This window comes from Trichomycterus rosablanca, chromosome 10 (genome assembly GCF_030014385.1).
Source record: "Trichomycterus rosablanca isolate fTriRos1 chromosome 10, fTriRos1.hap1, whole genome shotgun sequence".
NCBI lineage: Eukaryota > Metazoa > Chordata > Actinopteri > Siluriformes > Trichomycteridae > Trichomycterus > Trichomycterus rosablanca.
In genome coordinates this window covers 24,709,912-24,734,574 of record NC_085997.1, presented here as the reverse complement: position 1 = coordinate 24,734,574, position 24,663 = coordinate 24,709,912, and the positions used below count along the sequence as shown (strand labels likewise).

The following is a 24,663-nucleotide window of genomic DNA, read 5'->3' as shown; positions in this document are numbered from 1 at the left end:
TATAATGATTTGTTACACAGAACTGCTGACAGTGTGAACGCAGGTTAAGAATTCAGACATTTGTTAACTTAAAATTCAATAGACTGATAAATGTAATATTTTTCAGACTTTTCACGACCACATTTATACCTGATTAAACATTTCAGTCAGGAGTATTGCACTTATAAGCTAATTGTTGTTTGTTAGTAATGTACTGGATTTTTGGAGTGGGTGGCATGTTTGCCTGAATGCAACATCACCTGAAGCTACACTACCTAAATCGATTGTGTATGATGCTGAGAGCTATGTTGACACCCGGCGGTACAGGTAATGAGTCTGCAGTGTTCATAAAATGATTTGCTCTTTCCGATGGTGCCAAACCAAGTGCTAATGAGCTAACTTTTGCCAAAAATGACGTAGGTCATCTAAGACTTGTCAATAAGTGTCAGGTTGTGTGTATGATTGTGTCTCTGCAAATACATGCCAGTTACTGTGGCTATACTGTACACCAACAGCTGTATCATATGTTGTCTCACTTGGTCAACTTGAAATCAGGTAAATAACAAAAAAAATAAAGGAACAACAAAGGCACCTTGGCGTCTTGGTTTCTGATTTCTCATTGTGTGTGTTGGAGTAAGGTGAGTGAGGACTGTGTGCTATCTTTCTTACCCTTAGCCTGGTTTATCAGATGGTAGGAGAGAATAAGAGTATCTGATTAATCATCTTGCCGAAAAAGAAGACATGGCCTTCATTTCAGGGCTCTGGGGGCCAGCCAGCTAGCCAGCAGCAACACGAACAACCTTAAATAAGACTGTTCCAGTCCTTAGGGAGTTACAGACAGTACACTGCACTGTGCTTACAGGTTATATTAAATGTATAAAGAGATCACGTATATATAGTATGCTATATGTAAGTACATTATGCTATGTGCACATGTTTAAACAAGCAACAGAAATCCGATTTTTTTTAAGCAAACCTTTTTTGAACTAGTTTTCACATTAAATGAGTTTGACCTTGTGTGCTGGTGCATCACATATAAAGAATAAAAACCTATTATTACTTATAATTTTAATAGAATGTTCTGTAGGAGAAAATGTGTCCTGTGTAGATGTTCACAGTATGTGCACTGAGCATGTAAAGTGCAAGATCATATAATTACATTTATATAACTTGCCATGTTATAGTGAAACATTACAGATGTGCAAATGTTTACATCAGTATGATGTGTACTGTCTGTGAGGGTGACAGAGGCTGTCAGTGGGGGGTCTCGAGTCTTGTTAATGGGACAGTGGTAGCCTAGTGGGTAGAGTTTTGGGCTATCAATCCACAGGTTGAGAGTTTAAATCTCAGCTCTGCCATGCAGCCACTGTTGGGCCCCTGAGTAAGGCCCGTACAATGGCTGATCGTGCGCTCTGACCCAGGCTTTCAAATGAGCTGGAATACGCAGAAAAAGCATATGTACATATGACAAATGAAGGAATTCTAATGAGGCCAGTTGCAGTTGGGAAGAAACTTTATGGCAGGAGGTTTTGGTCAGGATTAACCTCAGCCTGAACCTGATGAACAATATTAAAAACAGCATCTGCTCCAGTTTAACTTTCCATGTGATATGCACTTTACACCTTGTGTGTTTGGAAGATTCAACAATAAAGGTTCAACAAGCAGTTCATTTATAAAACCTTTACCAGCACGATGAAACTCAAGGCTGCATCCCAGCATACTGCTCCACTATACTGTAAGCCAAGTACAAGTTCTAGCTATTTTGTCATGAATATAAGCCTGTTTGGTTAAAAGAACATTTGTGAGGTCAGACACCCATGTTGAACAAAAAGGCCTTGCTTAAAATTAATGTTCCAAATCATTCCAGTGGTTTTCAGTGGGGTTAAGGTCAGGGCTCTGTATAGTTTGTATAACAGACCCTGCTTTGTTATACTGGATGAATGGGACATGGCCATTCCCAAACTGTTACAACCTATTTGAAAGCATATTATTAATTTTACATGATTTGTTTATTAGGATTTTTACGTCATGTTTTACACTTTGGTTACATTCATGACAGACACGGTAGTCACTCATTACACAAGGTTCATCACTTCACAAGTTTATTGTTGAACATGTCATGGACAATTTTGTATCTCCAATCCACCTCACTTGCATGTCTTTGGACTGTGCGAGGAAACCGGAGCACCCAGAGGAAACCCATGTAGACACGGGGAGAACATGCAAACTCCACACAGAAAGGACCTGGACCATCCCACCTGGGCATTGAACCTTCTTGCTGTGAGGCGACAGTGCTACCCACCGAGCCACTGTGCCGCCCAATTTAATTGATTTTAAATATCTGATAGGAATGGGTGTGTTTGAAATATCTGACCTCAGTATTGTTTTATTATTTCTGAATGAAATGATAGTACTAACATTTTCTTCCCTTAGTTCTCATCCAGCGTTTCACTTGTTGACTGCAAAAACTGGCTGTGTTTCAAACTACATTCTACATACTTGTGTCAGAATAGTACAACCACAACTTTGCACAAGCATTTTATGAAATCAGCTAGTAGTGAAGATGTCTGGAGATTTAGACAAATAAAACTCACTCACTTTTTAACCACTTATCCAATCAGGGTTGCGGGGGGATGCTGGAGCTTATCCCAGCTTTTCAATGGGCGCAAGGCATACAGTAACACCCTGAACGGGGCACCAGTCATCACAGGGCGCACACACGGACAGCTTCACTTGGGGATTGAACCCAGGACCTTCCTGCTGTGAGGCGACAGTGCTACCCACTTAGCCACTGTGACACCCACCAATTAAAACTAACATATTGTTTTATGTAATGAGGTAAAAGTTAAAGCAGGGAAAAATATTTTAAGCACAAATAATACAGTAATTATGTATTTCTGCTTTATTATACCTTTGCAAATGTGATTATTTGTTAAGTGTAATTTGGTCACTTGTAATGTGCAGACTTGTTGTGCTGTCTAAACAAAGCCTTGGTGCGATGCTGTCCACAAAAGTAGCAGAATTACTTTTTAGGTTTTGCACCTGAAAATAATTTATTTTCTCATTCTGAGGAGCCTTTCATTTGTAGACAATAATACTTTAGCCCTCTGGTTTACAGAAACCATTTAGCAGCAAAAAAAGGTTCTGATGAGACCAACACTCGACAGTTTTCAATTCATGGTTTTATTAAATGTATGATCATGCAAAATCCAGCATTCATATACGCAGCCCAATAGTATACTATTACAATGCAACAGATTTACTCAGAACAAAGGGGAGCATACCAAGCTGAGACATATTTTAAACAAGGTACATTATGTATTCCCGCCAAATAGTGTGGTTTTCATGTCATAAGATAACCAAGAACAGAACTTCCTGTTTTACTAAGGTAAACACACATAGAAAAAAAAGTTTACCAAGAAAAGTAAACATGCATATTCATTTTCATTAAGCTGCATATTTGGATTGCTCTCGTTTGCAACAGGCAGGCCAGATGATGTTTTAGGGTTTGTTCCCAGCATTTATGGTGTATCTTAATGTATCTAATCAATCAGTGTCCTCCTTTACATTTTTATTCATTCACAGAAACTGCAAAAAAGAAACTTACAAACTGGTTCAGAATAAAATACAAAGTAAATGAATTGCCCAGGCATGGCAGCAATTCCCCCAGAACACAAAGACAAAACAAGCTTAAAGAGCATCACTACAAGGGCTTTGTGATGAAGGTGACACACACACACACACACACACACCCACATGAGCAGAGTTACGATGCTGATATGTTCCAAAGCCCTACACTCCATGAGGGATGTGGACGTTATACATACATGTATAAACACGGACTGAGAACTCTTCCATGTAAGACATATTCAACACATGCACTGACTGAATGTTCTTGTGATCTGATCTTTTTATAACCTCAGACTGTATGAAACAGACAGAGGTGAAAAGGTTCTTCAAAGCCTATAATCAAAATCAAAACAGGCTTATTGTTCTTTAATGGTCTTATAACCAGAGCCTTAAACCCTGCATTTGTGCTATACCATTTACATAAGTAAATCAGAGCTTAAACTGTGACAATGTTTTCTACCACGATTACAGTGATGCTCGCAGATTAATAATTGTGTACGACGATTGAAACAAGTGCACGTACATAACCATCACCAGGTGAACAAAATTGTACAGGGATGTTTAGACAATCCACCACCTGAACAGCCACAGACTGTCCATGCAAGTGTGTAGGCCTGAAATGTGATGGGTCAGCATGTGATTTTACTACAAAATGGTTGTTTCAATAAAATATTCTTACTCGTCATACAAGTGCATTTTAGGTATTTGGGACCCCGTTTACACCCAGTCCTGCTTTTTATACGTTTTGAAGGATTTCTCACAGTACAATACAGATTTAAAGGAGTTAAAGCTTTAGCTGTGTCACATCTAGGAGGCAAACGGCATGTTTATATATACACATATTAGTGTATAAGCATGTAACATACACATACCTTTATCATATGTTTAAGCATGCATTACCACTTCTAACTGAGCAAATGAACTTTAAACAGTAAATAGGAACAGTCCTTCTGTTTAGAAGTTAGCCTGACAGTCTCTAGCACTCAAAGTTTGACTGTTTTGCATAGTCATATGCAAATATTTGAACACCCCTGATTAAGCTTAATGTTTAGTTGAATTCTTTTAGGTAAAAATGAGAAGCTCTGCATGTTTTGATGCAAGGTTTAAGTGAAGAATATCAAATATTACACATATGGCATGATTATTATAGATTCGATTTTCCCCTAATATGCTTAAATAAATAAAATATTTGCGCTTCTATCAATATATTAGCTAAATAAAAAGCAAGGAGGTGTTTAATTATGAACCTAAATCACATAATATAGCTTGAAGTGTGTCCTGTTTATAGCTATACTATTACTAATTACTAGCATCTCTAACACATAAAGTAATAAAAACAAAAGTAGAAAGTAGTGGAGGTGTTAATCAACGTAGCCTTATTTCATAGACTATTTAACAGGGAAGCGTATTAACCAATTAACAAAACCAACCAGAAGTGAGAAACCTTCAGTCCTATCAGAATACAGCATGGATACGAGATGCAGGAATAACCAGGTGTAAATGGGGTCAGAAAAATAATGACTCATCAGCTCTTTCTTGGAAATCGTGCCAGCCAGCTTACATTTCAATCAGATTTATGAAAGCACTATTATTATTATTATCATTATTACTGCAATGATTTCTGACTTGAATGGTTCTAAGTTGCGTGTAGGCGTGTTCCCCTGTTGCACGGGAATGGATGAGTAAAATGAGCATGTAGTGCTGTTCCTGTAGCACTTTGTCCATTCACAAGGGCTCTTAAATGCACACAGCTAAACATGAAGCATTCTAACCAGGCTAATATAATAACGGTGCGGTGGTGGGTTTAACATGTCTGTACACACACACGCACGCACGCGCGTACACACACACACACACACACACACACACACACACACACAAAGTAAACAGAGTCGAATCGTTTTCTGCATCCTAAAGGTGAATCTCCTGTTGATCTTATTTAAATATATATTTATATAGCTTTACAGGTATTAATGTTAAAAAAGTTTAAACTAATATTAAAAATTGTAATTGCTTAACACAAAATACTTTGATACAACATCTGTCAATGACAGGAAGGAAAAAAAAAATCCACGAACACATTAACATGGAATACTAAAACCCCAAACCACTTAAACCTTCCCACATACCCTTAGATTAAAAACACAAGAAACAAAAAGCCCAGAACCACTGCTTTAAATGCCTAAAGACTACACTTTGGTGCTTCTTTTTTTTTTTGACACTCCGTCTGATTTGTGGATGTGTTTTATTTTAAGTCTCTAAATAATCTGTATCCCACATCTACAAAGTGTACAGGCTGGAGGGTTTAGATTACACCCATTAAACTGTTCAAGTGATTTTTGGTCATCTCTTGTGTAGCGACCCTCTTAATACTCCAATTCCATTTCACTGAACATACTAATGCTTCAACTTGATTGTAGCTTCTGGTATATATTTTTTTTTTTACAATATACAATATGAATTCATAGATCAGTACTTACAACACCTTCTGGACATCTTTAACGGGCGAGAAAAAAAAAAGATGAGTCCATAAACAGCGCCCCTGTGTGGGCATCAGATGCATGCACCATCCCATGGACAGGGCCACAGCCGCAGCCAGATCCTAGTGGTCTAAGGTTGGACAGGTAAGGTGGTGTTGACAGTTGGACTGGATGTTATCTTCAATAGCGTGTCTGTAGCTTGCTGTCATCCAGCCGGCCTCCACATGCCCATCCGGCCACAAGGAACAAACACTTCCATCATTAAGAATCCAGGCAACCTGCATCAGAGATGCCAGAGATAAAAATAACAGATTGGCATGTTTGAGAAGCTTTTTTGTAAAGCTACTCTGAGAGACTGTGTACATACCTGTACCCTGCAGGCTTCACTGTAGCGGTGCAGCTGGCGCTCCTGAGCAGTGGAAGTGCACGTTAAGCCATTTGCTATCACGGCGGTGCCACACGCGTGTCTCTTCAGACTGGCAGGTGCGCGGGCGGCCCTGGCTGTCGATGTACTGGGTCAGCCGGATGTAGGCGATGCACGCTGCATCTTCTCCAATCAGGTGCACGTGTGGATTCAGGATTGTGGTGTGCATGGGCTTATTGTTCTTACTTAACACTGTAACAGACACACGGTGTTTATGTATCTAATGGGCAGGTTTGCACCCAACTTTTTTTGCACGTGTATACTACACAGTCGAGTCACATTATTATGACCACCAGCTAATATCCAGAGTAACTACCGGTCCTGGTAGGTATCACAGGTATCTGGAGCCATGCTGACTGCAGTGCATCCCACAGCTTCTGGAGGGTGCTTGGGAGAGGATGCATAGAGCAAACACAACGACCGAGATGGTCCTACAGATGCTCAGTTGCGTTCAAGTCTGGGGAATTATGGGGCTAGGGTAGTACTTGGAAGTCTTGATCATGCTCTTATAACCCGTGTCGGACATTTCCAGCCATGTGACGTCGCGTTGTCGTGCTATAAGATCCCATCCGCCCCAGGGAAGACAATTTTACACTTTTACCCATGACAGCAACGAGGGATATTTGTGCAGACAGCCTATCGCACACCTTATATACCTACCAAGCCAGCTTACAAAACGTGACTTCCTTCATGAGCTACGTGCTGCCGTTGTTGAAAGTAGAAAGTGGTCATAATAATGTGACTCAACTGTGTATAAACACTAGCTCTGTCTCTGGCTTACATACATGCTCTGGGTGAGTTGCCTACTAATTACGATCTTGTTTGGAACATGTGTAGACACAAACTTTAGAAGTTTATAATAAAAGTTAAAACAGTTAATCTGTATGAATTAAAAGTATCTATAAAAGAAACATTATTTAGCAGAATGTGAAAAATGATTTAAATGATTAAAATGTATTTTCTTTATATGGATGTTAACACAACAATGCTTACAGTTTTCAAAGTAAAACTTGTGAAAGTCCATCCCCTCCACTAGGTTACCCAGTGCTTCAGGCTCAAATGAGGTCAAGCCAGGGTCACAAATTCTCCTGCAGCACAGATTTACCCAGTTTAAAATAAAAAAGCATGAGACACTGCATAGATATTTGAATGTACAGACTGCATATACATTTTAATTATACAGAAATGAAGTCTCTCAAGTTAAAAAAAGCAGGTTTCTTACGTGTATGCTTCAAAGTCTCCATTGTTCACAGCTTCAATCAGCTGCTCTGTGATCTTGATAATCTCTTGCTTGCGAGCTACTTTGGAGAAAGGAAAAAGTACAAACGAGGAACAGAAAGAGAGGCTTTTGTTAAATTGTGAGAGAATAAGTTAATGGTAACATCCTGTATATACAGAGGAGAGTGCTAGCTATGAGAAATTTACCTATAAAATTTTTTTCAGCTGTATATTTGTTTCTAACGGCGGATGTCGTACCTGACACAACCTTAGGTATGGACTTTTTCCGGGCTTGGACTAGCACTGTGAGTGCACTGACAAGTGAACTTCGGAATGGCTGGACTGTCACCCAGGACGTAAGCCAATCATGTCTGCGCAGTTGGCCTATAGCACCCCTGGAGCCCTGGATTTCAGGGGTAGTGGGCTGAGCATACTTTACCACTGCCACTACCTTAAATAAGGTTAACTGATAACTCTCTAGATACAGAACATTGATAAATTAATGTTGCACTGCAACCACATTAAGGATTGAGTGTGCATATTTACTACAATGTCCATACAAGAAGTATTAGGCACAATTGATCATGTTTTAATATTTATTGTAATATTAAACTTCATAATACTAATATTATAAGCCTTCACAAGCCAATCACAAACGTTCTAGAGTTCCTTTGACAAGCGTTGTAATAAAACTGTGTAATAAACTGTAATCAGTTCTATTTTATTTTTTAATAAATAGCAATGCATATTACATTTAGGTAAAACCGTCTAACAGTCTTAATGTTTGCCTACCGTTAATGTGACACATTACGTGGTGGAACAAGTCAAGAACAAAAAAAATAGCTTTGATTTTTTATCGGCTCTTTTCAACTGCAATCTTAAATATAAGCGCACACCACTTTCTTGATTACAGTGTAATAAAAGATGCAACACTAAATGTTATTAAAATACCACATTTTAAAGAACTACAAAGTGATTAAACTGTGGATTCTGCTTGTATCACACACTACTCCCTTTATGTGTATGTGTCTGTTCTAAACTATCCAGAGCACTTACACTGGGATGTAGCCCCATTTGTAGTAGCCCCACTCTTGTACCCCTGAGCCATGGCAATGGGAACATTCTGAGCACGCTCTAACTCTGGGCACGAGGCATGTCCCGAACTGTTCCACGCCATGCGCTTTATGTCATGCACCATAGCTGCAACACACAACACGAACCACAGTGGCACCCTGGTGATAGCAGACGATGATAGAAGCACCAGCACTTACATCATACAGCACATGCAACATGCAATATCAGCTGTGTGGCAAAGCAGTGAACAGAAGCAAGAGAGAAGTTAAGCCTCAGGTTACTGCAGAGTGATACAAGACACCATATACTTGATACTTAAAAACACCCAGTGCACAGCAATGCATTATTAATCCAATAAAGCCCAAGGCAGCTGCATAATAATGTTAAAAAGCAAATGTTAATGACTGTGAAATAAAGTTGTTTTTAAAAAGTAAAATAGGTACATATGGACATGCCCTAATACAGCACGAGATGATCACCATTATATCACTGAAATTAAAAAAGCAGAGATGTTCAGAATGAAGTAAGCATGGAGAATGTGCTGCAGATACAGTGTTTGTTTGCAATCGTTTTTAAATATGCGTAAATCTGTGAGGTTGTTTTTTCTATGCATGCTCATGTTATACCTTAGCTGAGCCCTTCATGTCATTTAATGTGTTTATTTTCATCTAGAACTTTTCCCCTCATTCAGATGGAATGCCTTTATTTATCATATATACATCTACACGTGTACAGTACAAATTATTTTTACCCCACATATGCCAGTTTGTTTGGAAGTTGAGGTCAGAGTGCATAGCCATTGTACAGCACTCATAGAGCCAAAGGGGTTAAGGGCTTTGCTTGAGGACCCAATAGTGGTTGCATGGCAGAGAACCCACAACCTTTTACTTGATAGCCCAGAGCTATATCCACTTTGCTACCACTGTTCCAACAAAAAATAAAACAGAACTGCAAATTTAGTGATGTGCTTATATTTATGGAAATTGTTTACACTTAGTCAAAGAGTTTTACACTTTAGTGTAATCTGCGACTCTGTCCCATACTCACCCTTATATACAGTGTATCACAAAAGTGAGTACACCCCTCACATTTCTGCAAATATTTTATTATATCTTTTCATGGGACAACACTATAGAAATAAAACTTGGATATAAGTTAGAGTAGTCAGTGTACAACTTGTATAGCAGTGTAAATAGCTGGCAACATAAGTGAGTACACCCCACAGTGAACATGTCCAAATTGTGCCCAAAGTGTCAATATTTAGTGTGACCACCATTATTATCCAGCACTGCCTTAACCCTCCTGGGCATGGAATTCACCAGAGCTGCACAGGTTGCTACTGGAATCCTCTTCCACTCCTCCATGATGACATCACGGAGCTGGTGGATGTTAGACACCTTGAACTCCTCCACCTTCCACTTGAGGATGCGCCACAGGTGCTCAATTGGGTTTAGTCCATCACCTTTACCTTCAGTTATCCTGTTGGAAGTTTTCGAAGGGAGGGGATCATGCTCTGTTTCAGAATGTCACAGTACATGTTGGAATTCATGTTTCCCTCAATGAACTGCAGCTCCCCAGTGCCAGCAACACTCATGCAGCCCAAGACCATGATGCTACCACCACCATGCTTGACTGTAGGCAAGATACAGTTGTCTTGGTACTTCTCACCAGGGCGCCGCCGCCACACATGCTGGACACCATCTGAGCCAAACAAGTTTATCTTGGTCTCGTCAGACCACAGGGCATTCCAGTAATCCATGTTCTTGGACTGCTTGTCTTCAGCAAACTGTTTGCAGGCTTTCTTGTGCGTCAGCTTCTTTCTGGGATGATGACCATGCAGACCGAGTTGATGCAGTGTGCGGCGTATGGTCTGAGCACTGACAGGCTGACCTCCCACGTCTTCAACCTCTGCAGCAATGCTGGCAGCACTCATGTGTCTATTTTTTAAAGCCAACCTCTGGATATGACGCCGAACACGTGGACTCAACTTCTTTGATCGACCCTGGCGAAGCCTGTTCCGAGTGGAACCTGTCCTGGAAAACCGCTGTATGACCTTGGCCACCATGCTGTAGCTCAGTTTCAGGGTGTTAGCAATCTTCTTATAGCCCAGGCCATCTTTGTGGAGAGCAACAATTCTATTTCTCACATCCTCAGAGAGTTCTTTGCCATGAGGTGCCATGTTGAATATCCAGTGGCCAGTATGAGAGAATTGTACCCAAAACACCAAATTTAACAGCCCTGCTCCCCATTTACACCTGGGACCTTGACACATGACACCAGGGAGGGACAACGACACATTTGGGCACAATTTGGACATGTTCACTGTGGGGTGTACTCACTTATGTTGCCAGCTATTTAGACATTAATGGCTGTGTGTTGAGTTATTTTCAGAAGACAGTAAATCTACACTGCTATACAAGCTGTACACTGACTACTCTAAGTTATATCCAAGTTTCATGTCTATAGTGTTGTCCCATGAAAAGATATAATGAAATATTTGCAGAAATGTGAGGGGTGTACTCACTTTTGTGATACACTGTATATGTAATCCAAATTCTATGCAATATACACCGATCAGGCATAACATTATGAAACCTTCCTAACTGACTGGTCTGTGGCTATGCAGCCCCATATGCAACAAACTGTGATGCACTGTGTATTCTGACACCTTTCTATCAGAACCAGCATTAACTTCTTCAGCAATTTGAGCTAAAGTAGCTCGTCTGTTGGACCAGACCACACAGACCAGCCCGCGTGCACCAATGAGCCTTGGCTCATCAACGAGCCTTGGTTTACCACTGTTTCCTCCTTGGACCAATTTTAATAGATACTGACCACTGCAGACCGGGACACCCCACAAGAGCTGCAGTTTTGGAGATGCTCTGACCCAGTCGTCCAGCCATCACAATTTGGCCCTTGTCAAACTTGCTCAAATCCTTACGCTTGCCCATTTTTCCTGCTTCTAACACAACTTTAAGAATAAAATGTTCACTTGCTGCCTAATATATCTCACCCACTAACAGATGCCATGATGAAGAGATAATCAGTGTTATTCACTTCACCTGTCAGTGGTTATAATGTTATGCCTAATCAGTGTATATACTTACTGTAATAAATATGGATAAAATAGGGATGCACCAATTTCTCAATCTTTATTATGCAATAACCAATTAGAATGAGTTCACAACAAATGTGAATGAAAGTGATACAGAAAACATTAAATCTCAGCCAAAACTTATCAAAGATTTACAGCTTAAATCAGCACTGATACTCATTATTGGATTAGTGCATCCCTAAAAAGCCCTTATTGTAATTAAAAAGAAGTCAACCAATAATAAAACAAATTATTGTTTAACAAAATTTTATACAGTGAAAACTTTCAGATTCAAAGTTTTAGGGGAGGAAATGAATTATTGATACAGATAGATACTCAGAAGCTGAATTTCATTCTTTTAAGAGCAATAACCAACAGCAAAGGCAGAGTAATATCACAACTATGAAGACAAGCAATCTAATGTGCTAGCCTGTGGCAAAAACACATGCCAGAAAGTTATAGACAGCAATACATCTGGCTGAAAAAGGTGCTAAGGGAGCAAAGAGCCTGAAGCTACAGAAGCTTTGCCTTCTGGTTAAAGTCAAACTTAAGTCTAACCTCTGCAAAATATTGCTGTGAGCTATAAAGAATCATGTAAAGATGGAACAGAGAGAAGGCAGGAGCAGACGAAGGGAAAACACACCACAGAAGTTTGAAATGAGGTCAGTGGAGACCAAAATGACAAGGCCTAGATTACAAACATAGCCAAAAGTATGTGGACACAAGAATGAATATAAATATAGAGTTGCCCCTGACTTTGTTGCTGTAACAGCCTCTGATTGGGGGATTTTTTTCAACTAGATTTGGAAAATGGCTGTGATGACTGACTGACTTTCTATGTTTTGGCACACCTAGTTTTATGTGGACTTTTTAAATTAGATTAGAGTTTTGTTGTCAATAATGTAAAAACCAAATTCTTTAAAATGTAGCATTATGACTTTACTGGCTTTACTTGGACCAGTGTTAAAATATAAAGCCAAAAAATGTCCAGCTAAACTGCCACCATGATTTACAGCTGGTAGGATGCTCATAGATTCGAAGCACCAGAGCTCAAACCATGATTTATTACTTTATAGAACATTTTCATTTCCAGAGTCCAGTGCTGGTATGCTTTACACCTGCCAAGCGGACATTTCCCATGGTAATTTAATGCTTGTTTGCAGCTGCTCGGCTATGAAAACCTAATCCATAAAGCTCATATTTAACTGACATTGATTCCAAAACAAGTTCTAATAAAGGTTAGTTGTAGCCTAGTGGTTAAGGTATTGGACTAGTAATCAAATGGTCACCGGGTCAAGCCTCACACTACAAGGTTGCCACTGTTGGGCCAATTGAGCAAGGCCCTTAACCCTCAATCGCTTAGACAATATAACTGTCACAGTACTGTAAGTCGCTTTGGATGAAAGCATCTGCTAAATGCTGAAAATGTAAATGTTATAAAATATTGAGCATTGTAACTAAGCACAGACCACTGCATGTTTTGAGACCTTGTTTTGCTCTGTGTGCTTCTTTGGTGTACCATTTCAAGAGTTTTCCACTTTTGTACATTTACCATGGTAGCTCTAGCAGGTCAGAAATTTGACAGACTAAATTTTACGAAAGCTGCAATTCTGAAACACTGAAATATTGAAACATGATAAACATTTATTTCTGTAGAACAATTTACAGCTACTGTGTGTCTGTAGAATGCAAGACTGCTTAAATACCCTCATTTTACCATATTCTTTTAGTTTTTCATGCTCTTAATAATTCTTTTTATAGAGTAGTGTACATTCTAAATTGTATGGTATATTTTACTATATTTTCTTTTAGTTTTAATCTCTCTTGTTTTAATTTTGTATTTCCCAAATTGTAGGGTATATTTTACAATATTTTCTTTTAATTTTTCATGTTCTTAATTTTTTTATCTCTCTTGTTTGATTTTCATGCTCTCTTAATTGTAACTAAATGTTTGCAAGAAGTCTTTCTGAGGTTCTAGATCTCAGGAATGTTTTAATGCTTTTAATTAATTTTTTTCTTTATGTAAAGCACTTTGAATTGCCACTGTGTATGAAAGGTGCTATACAAATAAACTTGCCTTGCCTTGCCTTATACACAGGGTGAGTCAAAATTATGTTAACACTTGAATGGCAGAAACCATTTATTCACAAAACATACTTCATATGTGTAAGATGATTTACAGGACAGTCTCAACCTGTTCGCCATCATGTTCAACACACAAAAACCAGCGAGCAACAGTACCATTTAAAGCCCGGACACACATTTCGCGGGGAATAGATCCATTAGTGTTAAAATAATTTTGACTCACCCAGTACTAGTCAGTGGGTGTGGATAAAACAGCTAAACCCACAAATTAGATGTAGTGTCCAGACACTTCTGGCTTTGAAAAAGATGGAATGAGCAAATGTGACCTTATGACATACGCTATTTGGATGAACACGAAGTGCATAATACACATCTAGAAAGCTTGACACATACCACAGGGATGAGGAAAAGAAGAATTATGGGAAGGAAAGGCCTTACAGGATGTAATAGATGCTGCATGGCAGCAGAAGAGTGTGACTTACTGGCTGGTGGGCACTGTGGTGATGCCACCAGAGCGGGCGGCTCATCCCCGGCACTGCACTGGCTCATCACTGCACTGTCACTGCTGGTTCCCTGAACACTCTCCACTGGCATGGCCCGAAAACCAGCCAAAAAAAAACACACCACCGGGAGGAAAAAAACACACACACAACACTCACATCTAACTCCAGCCAAAACGCATTCAATTACACAGTCATTCAGCTGCTGGCACTAATGAAGACGACATAAGCTCAGTTTATATGAGCAGCTGAAGACGGATGTGTTTAGATCAAATATTTTCATTAATTCACCCACGACCAGATAATAACAGTGTCTTTATTGACTGTGATAACGATCTAGTAATCTGTGCATCCTGCTCTATAGCAGAGTTGCTGAATTAGTGCACAGAGCCATGTGAAACCTATCCCTCAGCATCCTTCTCCAATTTCCTGCCCTCACCACCTAAATCCTGCAGTTGATGAGGCTGAGATGATAAAATGCTCTTCATGTTAGAGGTAACTGAGGAGAGGAAATGAAGAAGAAAACTGTAGCAGTGCAGTTTTCAACCTTTATAGAAAATCATGATGGAAAACTGAGAGCACAGCATGTTAATAAATGTTCTGAGGACAACATCAAATACAGAACAGACCTGTAAACACTTTTCAGAAATAGTCAAACCCATCCGCTATTCTATCATGTAAACAAACACAGCCGGAAGCTATATGAGATAGCAAAGCCAGAAGTGAAGAAATTATGAATCATATGCATAAAATATGTGATAAATACCCATTTGCAACAATATTTACCAATTATTAAGCAGGTAGACAACTTTTATTGCAAATCGGAGCCCCTTCTGTGTCAATTATTATTATTGCTTTTTATTGGGCTAACTTTTGTTATCATTGTTTTTTTTTCTTTTATCTATTTAGTATCTGTTAATTTAATTCAACTGCAAGGCCACCCATTGAGTCTGGTTCCTCTCAAGGTTTCTTCCTTACGATATTAGGAACCAGTTTTTCCTTGCCACCATTGCCCTCGGCTCACTTGTTAAGGGGTTTCGGACCTGGACTCTGTACAGCTGCTGTGATGTCTTCAAACTCTGTTGTAAAAAGATCTCATTCAAAAATCAATTTGACCTGACCCAAGATGGAACTTGAAATATTACAGCTAAAAAATACTCACAAGATAAGACGGCTGATTTAAAACAGATGACCACACTTCACTAAAAAGACAACGGCCAACTGTTTGCCAAGTCAAGTGATTCAGAAATACAGAAACTGTTGTCCATTTGTCACGAGGATAAAATTCTTAGGTCAAGGTGAGGCATAGTAAAATAATTAGTTGTAATTTATGAGCAAAACACTTGAGACCACCAGTATAAACAAAGAGAGAATGCAGGAGGTACTACTTTACTGTATGCTTTAGTAAAGCATGGCTAGCTGCTGGCTAAATACAGCATGGGGTCAATGCAACGAAATATCATTTAGCACAAGCAGTGAGATTTATTAGGCCTGAAATGCATTGTGTGTTACATAACTAATATGTGTTGCAAATGAGAGTGTGAGGAAGATGAATACGGTTAGCTTCAGTAGAGTTTGTTTGTTTGTTTATTGGGATTTTAACGTCATGTTTTACACTTTGGTTTCATTCATGACATGAACGGTAGCTACTCATTAACACAAGATTCTTCAGTTCACACGGTTATATTGAACACAGTCATGGACAATTCAGTGTCTCCAATTCACCTCACTTGAATGTCTTTGGACTGTGGGAGGAAACCGGAGCACCCGGAGGAAACCCCGCAGACATGGGGAGAACATGCAAACTCCACACAGAAAGGACCCAGACCGCCCCACCTGGGGATCGAACCCAGGACCTTCTCGATGTGAGGCAACAGTGCTACCCACCGAGCCACCGTGCCACCCGGCTTCAGTAGAGACGTTAAGTTAAAATTCAGGAACAAAATAATAAAAAATGTATCCTGTGTCCAAGGTTTGACCTCACTTGTATGTGTCCCAGTTTTGTCACATCATAACCAATCTTTTATATTCAATCAATCATCCAAAAATCTAATCTAACAATAGTAAAGACAGAAAAGTTGTTTAATTATTACTGTTGTGTATTTCTGCAGGTGTTTTCATAAGCAGTCTTTGTAAATCAGGGCCAGATCTATGATGTCTGGGATTTATCCAACATAACTAACTAATTTTAACTAATGGGTCTATTCTGGTAAATTATCCATAGAAGGCATGTCCTGGACTTTAAGAGTAAGAAAAACTATATTACTTCTCACACAGTTTTAGTTTTAAGCACTAAAAAATAAGCCTAGAAATAAAGACGCACCTTTAAGGCTGCCTAAACGTTTTATTAGTTTCTTTTTGCAGAGAGGGGGTCGTTTGTGTGTGCAGACTGGTTAAAGTATTAAAATAAATGTAAGTCCTGCATTGATTTTGTTTTAAAAGAAACAGAAAAACCCTACTAAAGAATTTGTTAGTACTGAACATAAGACAGGGCAGCATTATTGCATCATAAAATACTGCAGCCATTTATGTCACTATAAGCAGATGCAGGCCATGCAATAGCATTTACTAAAAGAACAGGCTGGGTGTAAGTGGTGACAGTATTTACAGATCTATAGAATCTGGATGTAATGTTCACATGCACGCTTGGTATTTTCTTGGCAATGTCTTTAATTTAGACCCTCATTCCTTTTTACTAACCAAGGCAGAAATGCACTATGGACAGGACGCCAATTGCAGAGCATCACACACCCATACATTTACTCACTCACAACTAGGGGCAATTCAGAGCAGCCAATCTACCTTCTGTATTGTTTTAGGAGAAGAGGAAACCTGAGGATTCCTGAGGAACCTCACATGGCATGAGTACATGCCAAGACACATGTGAACACTCAATGATGAGAGCTGTCTAACAACATTTACAAACTACCTCCCTGAACTGAAAGATGTGAGTGAGCCAGCAACAGAGCCTTCTTAAAAGTAATCAAGGTTTTTAGGTCATGCAGATTCCCATAATGGCATAATGTTCTTGGTGACTTAAATCCAACGTAAACTGCTGCATGACTGGCTTTCTGGTTAACCTGCATCATACCTAAAGCCTGACTGATGCACCAGCTGTTTGAACTGGCGGCAGAACATGACAAAGAGAAAAGATTACCCCAGCAGTACTGACCATCATGAGGCAAGAATGATAAAGGCATGCAGAAAAGAAAAGAAGCAGGGCTGTGTACCTTTCCTACCTTTCATATCCTCCTCCTCATTTGTGTTACAGCTCTCTGTGGAACCCTAGAGAGATGAACATGACAAAAAGTAAACAAGATGAGGGAAAAAAAGACTGACAGAAAAAGATTGTCAGGTTAGCTCACATTCACACAAGACAAAGTAAGAAGACTGGAATCTGGGGAATGAGGGAACAAGAAAAGTGCAAACAAGGTCTTGTTTGCACTTTCACACAGAGCATTTTTACACCTGGCCCAAACTTAAGTTTGCAGCCAGAATTGGTTCTGGGCTTGGTTGAGGAAGGACAGCACTGGAAAAAGTTGAACAATTCCATTTGCAGTGTGACATCTTTTAAACACAGTAGATAAGCCTGGCTCCAGGAGCAGGTAGTTTTCTGACCAGGTACAGTTGAAAATCCCCAGCAAACCCTACACCACTGTTTAAGGGTACATTTATGCAGAGTGACTTACAGAAGTGCACATTTCCCTACTCTAGATTAGATAAACAACAGTCCAATGACACAAATCTGCTGAAACTCGGTTATAACAAAGTGTTTTTAATAAGATGCTATAGAGGATAAGGAGGTGCATAATAGTTCTCAGCTTTAGTGCTTAGTAAAGTAGTGGGTCTTTAATGGTCTATTAAAGACAGAGACTAGGATGTTCACACAGACAAGGGAAGTTCGTTCCAGCACTTGGGTGCTAGTAGCAGTGATGTGGCAGTGTTTAGGCTGGTTGAAAACCAGACAAGCAGCTGCCTTTTGAATGAGTTTCAGGGGTTTAATAGTGGACATGGGAGCACCTGCCATGAGGGAGTTGCAGTAGTCCAGCCGTGAGATTACAAGTGACTGGACAAGAATCTGAGTGGCTTCCATAGAGAGAAAGGGCCAAATCTTCTTGATGTTGTAAAAGAGGAAATGACACACTCTTGTCATGTTGGCTACTGACAAGTTCAACCAAGCTAACAAGGTAGACCACTCTTGTTACCCAGGAGTGTACCTGGTTTAAAAAAAATGCTTAAACACTTGCTTAATTCTATTTAACACATAAATTCAGTTCTAAATAAAAAGTGAAACTGTGTATTCCTTGCTCCGCAATACATGTGCATCTCTTCCTACCTTGGTACCATCTGCTGGGTTGTGCACTACTGTAGTCTGTGGCTCCTGCAGGATCAAACACAAGAGAAAACAAATAAGATTCAATCACAGCACACTCTGCAACACATGTCAAAACATGCTCACACAAGTAACCATCTACAAAATGCAACATACGTTTAGCATGTTCTTAATCCTCCAAATCCATAAAACCATCAAAATTAAAGCTTTAAAAAGAAATGAACATTCCAGCTGTAGTTATTAGCCAATAAATCTTTAGCTCTGTTTGTGGTAATGTTTGCATTTTTTAATTTCTACCGAAGTCAATGTGGCTAACAAGTACAGGAAGCATATATCCACAATTTAACCACTGTGTAAACGTACAGCAAGCGTCAACTTTAGACACCAAACATATCATGGGACATCTATGGGATAGTAAATGGCAAATTCAGTTTGAATTTGTGTAGATTATACCTGCAGGAGTGCATGTAGCTTCCACCCCACTCATAAGTTGGCAATCCTCTGAAGACTGCTCTGACAGATACACTTAGTGTTTTATACTTATAATAAAACACTAAGTAATTTATACTTAACGCTATGTTTACACATTGATACTGGCAGATATGTTCATGGCAGTTAGTTCATCAGATTTCAAGGTTAGTCAAGGCACTTGTGTACATCAGTAAATGTGTGTTTTCAGTCATGTTTAGGTAAGTATTTGAGAACTTTTGGGGTATTGTCCTGTTCAAAGGATTCTCTTTCAGTCTTTGGCATTTTCAGACGGCGTTGATTTTGTGCATCTTCTTTCTATTAAAGCTTCTGAAACCTTTGGTTCTATAGTTTTTGGATAATATTGATTTGCTTGAGGTACCATGCCAAATTAAGTCTCATACCAAATTGCATGGCAAATGACTTGGTTATTATTTGCACTGTTTTTTTTATTATTTATTATTATCTTATTTTTAACCTATCTGTAACTATTTTGTATGTATTTTTTTTTCTTTTTCCTAAAACTGTAAAGCTTTGGCAATACAAATGTCCTTATTTGTCATGCCAATAAAGCTACTTTCAAGTTGAGTTGATTGTAGCCAGTATTCTACAAATTGGAGCAAGTTGAGCAAGCTGAAAAGCACTGCTGGGCAGTAGCATCATTACCTTTTAAACCAAGCCACTGAATATTAGAGCGGTGGAGAAGCACTGACAAATGTTACATTGTTTACTCTTCTTAGCATCCACATATCACATGTTTTAATCAAGTTAGGTACTTTTATGGGGTTAGAGACAAGCCAAGGCAAAACACTGCAGGTGTAAACGTACTGTATGAAACACTGCAGTTTTTGTCATCTAACTTTGTCCAAATTGCTGTATTAGTCACTTATGAGCATTCCCTGGCTTTAAGCTCTAAAGATTTAAGCCCTAGAAACCTGAACAGATATATCGTTGCTGCTGACCTTACTTATTTAGCAGCGATATTTTCAAACTCTACATATATAACAGTGGAGTGTCCAGACTGAACCTAAACTACTAATCTGATATGACACAAGAAGTTGAAATCCAAGGGTCTAGCAGTTTTACTCACAAGTTCTATTCACCTAATATTTCATTCTGTGCAACTGGAAGTGTCATGAGTTTATTTAACTACACTAAATAATCTAGTCCTTATCAGATATGTACAGTTTATATCTACAAGCAAACAATAGTACATTGTAATAAATCAGTCAGGAAACTCATGCTGATAATCACATGGGTACATCTCATATTGCATGATTCTATACTAATGACACATTAGTGGTGTATTATTTGGACACATTATTTAGTATGTGGTTTAAGAGCACAGAGAAATGTAACAGAACCACTGTGCATTACTGCAGTACGGAAGGAGACAGCAAACACATTTTTCAGGCAGTAAAATGTCTCTCCTCCACAGAAACCAATATCAGTCCAAACTAAAAGGGGGTCATGTTTTACAGTGGAATGAATCTAGTGTGTACCCTATAATTGGTAGTCGGCACATTGCTTCACTTCTAATTTGCATAAAAGTACTGCTCATTCTCTCACTGTTCGTTCCCAGCACTTACTGAAAATATATAAAGACTTGCTACAGCTACAGTCACATCACTGCCAGTGTGAGTGCAGAGTCATGGGGTCTGTCTGAGAACCTAGTGATATCTTTACATAGACAGGGTTTTACACCATCCTAAGCTCACTCCCGAGAAGAAGGCTGTCTGATTTTTTAGATATCTTAAAATGCTGCCTACTACGGTGCCTAATTTCAAAGCTATAATCTGACTGAATAACAAGGGAGCATCCGATGCTTCCTTAGCACTGAGGGCAATCCTAACATTCCATGTGGCACAACTTCTCTCACAAAAATAGATTTTTATGCAAATTCAGGCTTAGCAGTGACAATTATCCATTTTCGGTACAGGGAGGGAGATGTTAGCTGGCATGCTAGCGGATTGTGATGCCTCAGCCCATTGGTTTGAATGGCCTAAGTCTAACTGTGTTAGCATACTACGCCAAACTGCCGTAATCGCTGTCCAAGTAGTGGACAAATAATCTGCCTTATAAGTCGATGACTTATTAGACTCCTCTCTACTACTAGGTAGGCAGTAGGCGACAAGGCAGCTCACTAGGTTTTCAGTCAGACCCATTAAGTCAGTGTCCAACACCACCTGCCCACTAACCTGCCTCATCTTCTTTACTTATAAAACAAATGCTCCAGGTTTTACAAACTTTATTTCTCTATGGTGCAAAGTATGGTGACAGCACCTCTTCCAGCCCTGTGATGTTGTTCAGAGTGGCCGCAGCTCTCTAGTGGGGTAAAAGGTTAACTGCGCACTTTAATGGTTTGTGCTAGATGTCTAGGGGTGCTCTTTGCTCTGCTCTCTAGACCGCATGAACAAGCTAAGTCCATTTTAAGTGTCAATTTACTTTCCTCTGCCTGATCCTCCAGGGTGCAATGCTATCATTTCTGACGCTGTTAGTAAAGATGCAGGTTTTCTGCTCAAAAGCTGCTCTTTCTGGTTCAAAGAGTCATTTTCTGACCATTTCGCCTGTTGCTGATTAAATAGAGCTTTTTGTGTTTGATAGTCGACAGTTTAGGTACAGTGGATTTAAATGTATTCAGACACACTTTGTTTTGTGAATTTTTGCATACAAAAATCTGAATGCATGCTGAAACTATGGACTACAAAAAAACAACAGCAACACAATGTAAAAAAGAAACACTACGTCAAACAAATAGCATGCTTAAAAAAATCAGGGGACCAAAACAGACTTGAGGAAGAAAAACTATTGAGTACAGCACAGCACAACACAACACAGCACACTCGGTTGGGGTTAAGGGGATGTTGAATGCAGATTTAAGTACCATAGGTGTAGAGGAGGCCATGTTGCTCTCCTTCAGGGCACTCACTACTGCACTCACTACACTGTTTTTAGTGTTGTTTGTCTGGGGCTGCAGCAAAAGAGAGACAAACAACATTTTCCTAATCAGACTGATGGCTTACACTGAACTTTCAGAGCTACTGTAGAACATGTGCATGCAAGTGTACTACAAAACATCACGGCAAATGTCATATTAGAGGCAAAATGGCATTTGTAAAGATTACAAATAATATAAGTTAAAGCACAGGGAACAAACATTAAAAGTTCTGATGCACGGGCAGAACAATTGCTTCTATCACACTGAAAATCCAGTTAATTAAAAGCTTAGTTACAGTTAGTGGTAATGCTTGCAATTTCATTTACATATGTAGCCCTCGAACATTAGTTTACTTTGTCCTTCATTCACACATTTACGAACAATATAACACACAACAATTTCCATATACATTTGACATAGTGGAGTCCGTGTAGCACCTGTAATTTCTCTCCACACAATAACTTGGACATAAAAATAAGTGATTCTGGAACTGGAATTTACTTAATGAAGAATGTTATCTTTTTCCTATTGGTGACTTTGAGTGCCTCATATTTTTGTTAAGCAACAGCTGCTCTGATAAATCATTTCCCTCTAAAAAAACATCTTCAGGTTCTAATTTGATCAGCATCTGTTTAGAAACATGCCCTTAAAGTAATAACACATGAATTGTATCAGGTCTCGACCTGAACTGCTACATTAATATAGCAGGGATTTCAGTTGTTTTTTATTAACTTAAGCTGTTTTCGGTACAGTGCCAGTGAATCCTGAGTAAAAGATGATGTTGGTTTTTTAAACACCGTAGTGCCAATGCAATAATTAAACGCCAAGATCATTCTTTGATCAATAAGTGTCCACTGATAAGAGTACAGTGTAACTGACAAATACTCTGCATTAAAAAGAAACAGGCCCTCTGATAACATGTTATGGGTTCCTTTTAAAAAGTTTAGTAAGGGTGCATTCACATGAGAAGTGTTTTGCACTTCGCTCACTGTGAGCCTCGGGGCAAGTTGCCGCTTTGTTCAGCGCTTGGCTTGAGCGGTGCTGTAAAATGTCATCAAAGTGCGAATATGAGACAAATATATATGTGTAAGATAACAGTCAAATCCACTCTCAAAGCATTCACATGTATCTGTGTTTATCTGGATTTTCCTTACTGTTTCACTTTTAAACTTGTGTTATACCTCGAGGTGCTGAGAAATTGTGAGAATCAGCTTCTTCGGGAGAGTCTAAAGCGCTTATCGTTAAAAAAAAGCTTATCATGGTTTAATGTATTAAAAGATCGACACAGGAACACTAAACTTCTCTTTAATATTACTGGTCAGAAGTTCTATTCTCTAATGGATTTAGTCAATATTTTCACTTTTGTCGAGGTTAAAAGATATAAGAAGTAGCTTCCTTTAGCAGAAGAAAAAATTCATCCCACTTACCTTACTTCCTTCAGATTTTTTGTTGAGTAAACTTTTGCATGCTGTAAATGAAGGAGAAGCTACATTAATACATATCTAAGACTGCTTGTTCTGCACTATCCATACCAATGCTAGCTTGGTATCCAAATATTTACATTTAATTCAGTTACACGACATGTCGTAGTGACCCTTTCAAAACACTCCACAACAAACCCCAGGGTCAATGACCTTCTGCTTAATAGCTGCATTTATTTCCTTACCTTCCATAAACAAGTGATAAGGAAGGACGGTGGGGGAAATCAAGATTGAGAGTGAAAAACAACAATCAATAGAGGTGCACAGAGAGCGGTGCAGTAAGCGGAAGGGTGGCAGGCATCATTCGTTTTGCAAGCCTGCTGGTGTTTCATGCTGCACTCAATATGAGGTGAAAGGTGCTAGTGATGGCGCAATTTACCATACAGTCAGCCATGCAGCGCAAACAAAGTGAAACCAGAGGGCTCGTAATGCATCATTTTATACGAATGACTGAGGCACTTAATAGGCATTCAATTGTTCTTTACTACAGGCATTCCTTCTTCCTTTCACCATTCATTTAAAGCTATCAGTGCATCCAAACTTTACCATCATACGTAAGGAATGATGTCTTCGACCAAAGTCCAAACTGTTTTTATAACTACCATCCTCCTGTCAAAATGGGTTCTGATCAGGGCCGGCGCTAGGGGGGGGCTGAGGGGGGCATTGCCCCCCCAAATTGTGTCTTTGCCCCCCCAAGCACAATGCAAGCAACGGCTATTTTTAAAATTATCTCTGAACCAATCACAAAAATGCATTTTGTTTTACAGTGTGAAGATATTTCCTTGCTTATTCCTGATTGGCTCTTTGAGTCATATAAAAATCGGCAGACTGCCCCAAACAGTTCAGTTCGGCAGTATATGTTCTGTTAGTGTGAGCGAGAGGCAGGTATACTGGTAAACACTTTTTTTTTTACAGAATTAGTATTCTTTTGTTTTCTTTATATTTTAATTTCCCAATAA

General features: G+C 39.2%; 1 protein-coding gene across 15 annotated transcripts in view; it reads right to left on the bottom strand.

Annotated features, from left to right (window-relative positions):
- Positions 1-3,141: 3,141 nt before the first annotated feature.
- The window catches only part of camk2g1 (calcium/calmodulin-dependent protein kinase (CaM kinase) II gamma 1), a 142,082-nt gene continuing 120,560 nt past the window's right edge, over positions 3,142-24,663 (bottom strand). For 2 of the 15 annotated variants that reach the window (XM_063002976.1, XM_063002979.1), the window contains 10 exons: positions 23,651-23,691; positions 22,170-22,256; positions 18,821-18,865; positions 17,715-17,769; positions 14,467-14,571; positions 8,788-8,931; positions 7,736-7,814; positions 7,507-7,601; positions 6,457-6,705; positions 3,142-6,367 (listed from right to left, as the gene is read on the bottom strand). In XM_063002976.1, coding sequence (XP_062859046.1) covers positions 6,473-6,705; positions 7,507-7,601; positions 7,736-7,814; positions 8,788-8,931; positions 14,467-14,571; positions 17,715-17,769; positions 18,821-18,865; positions 22,170-22,256; positions 23,651-23,691 — 884 coding nt within the window. In that variant the 3' untranslated portion in view covers positions 3,142-6,367; positions 6,457-6,472. The remainder of the gene's footprint in view (positions 6,368-6,456; positions 6,706-7,506; positions 7,602-7,735; positions 7,815-8,787; positions 8,932-14,466; positions 14,572-17,714; positions 17,770-18,820; positions 18,866-22,169; positions 22,257-23,650; positions 23,692-24,663) is intronic. The other 13 variants (XM_063002983.1, XM_063002985.1, XM_063002980.1 and 10 more) reach the window with 9 other exon arrangements.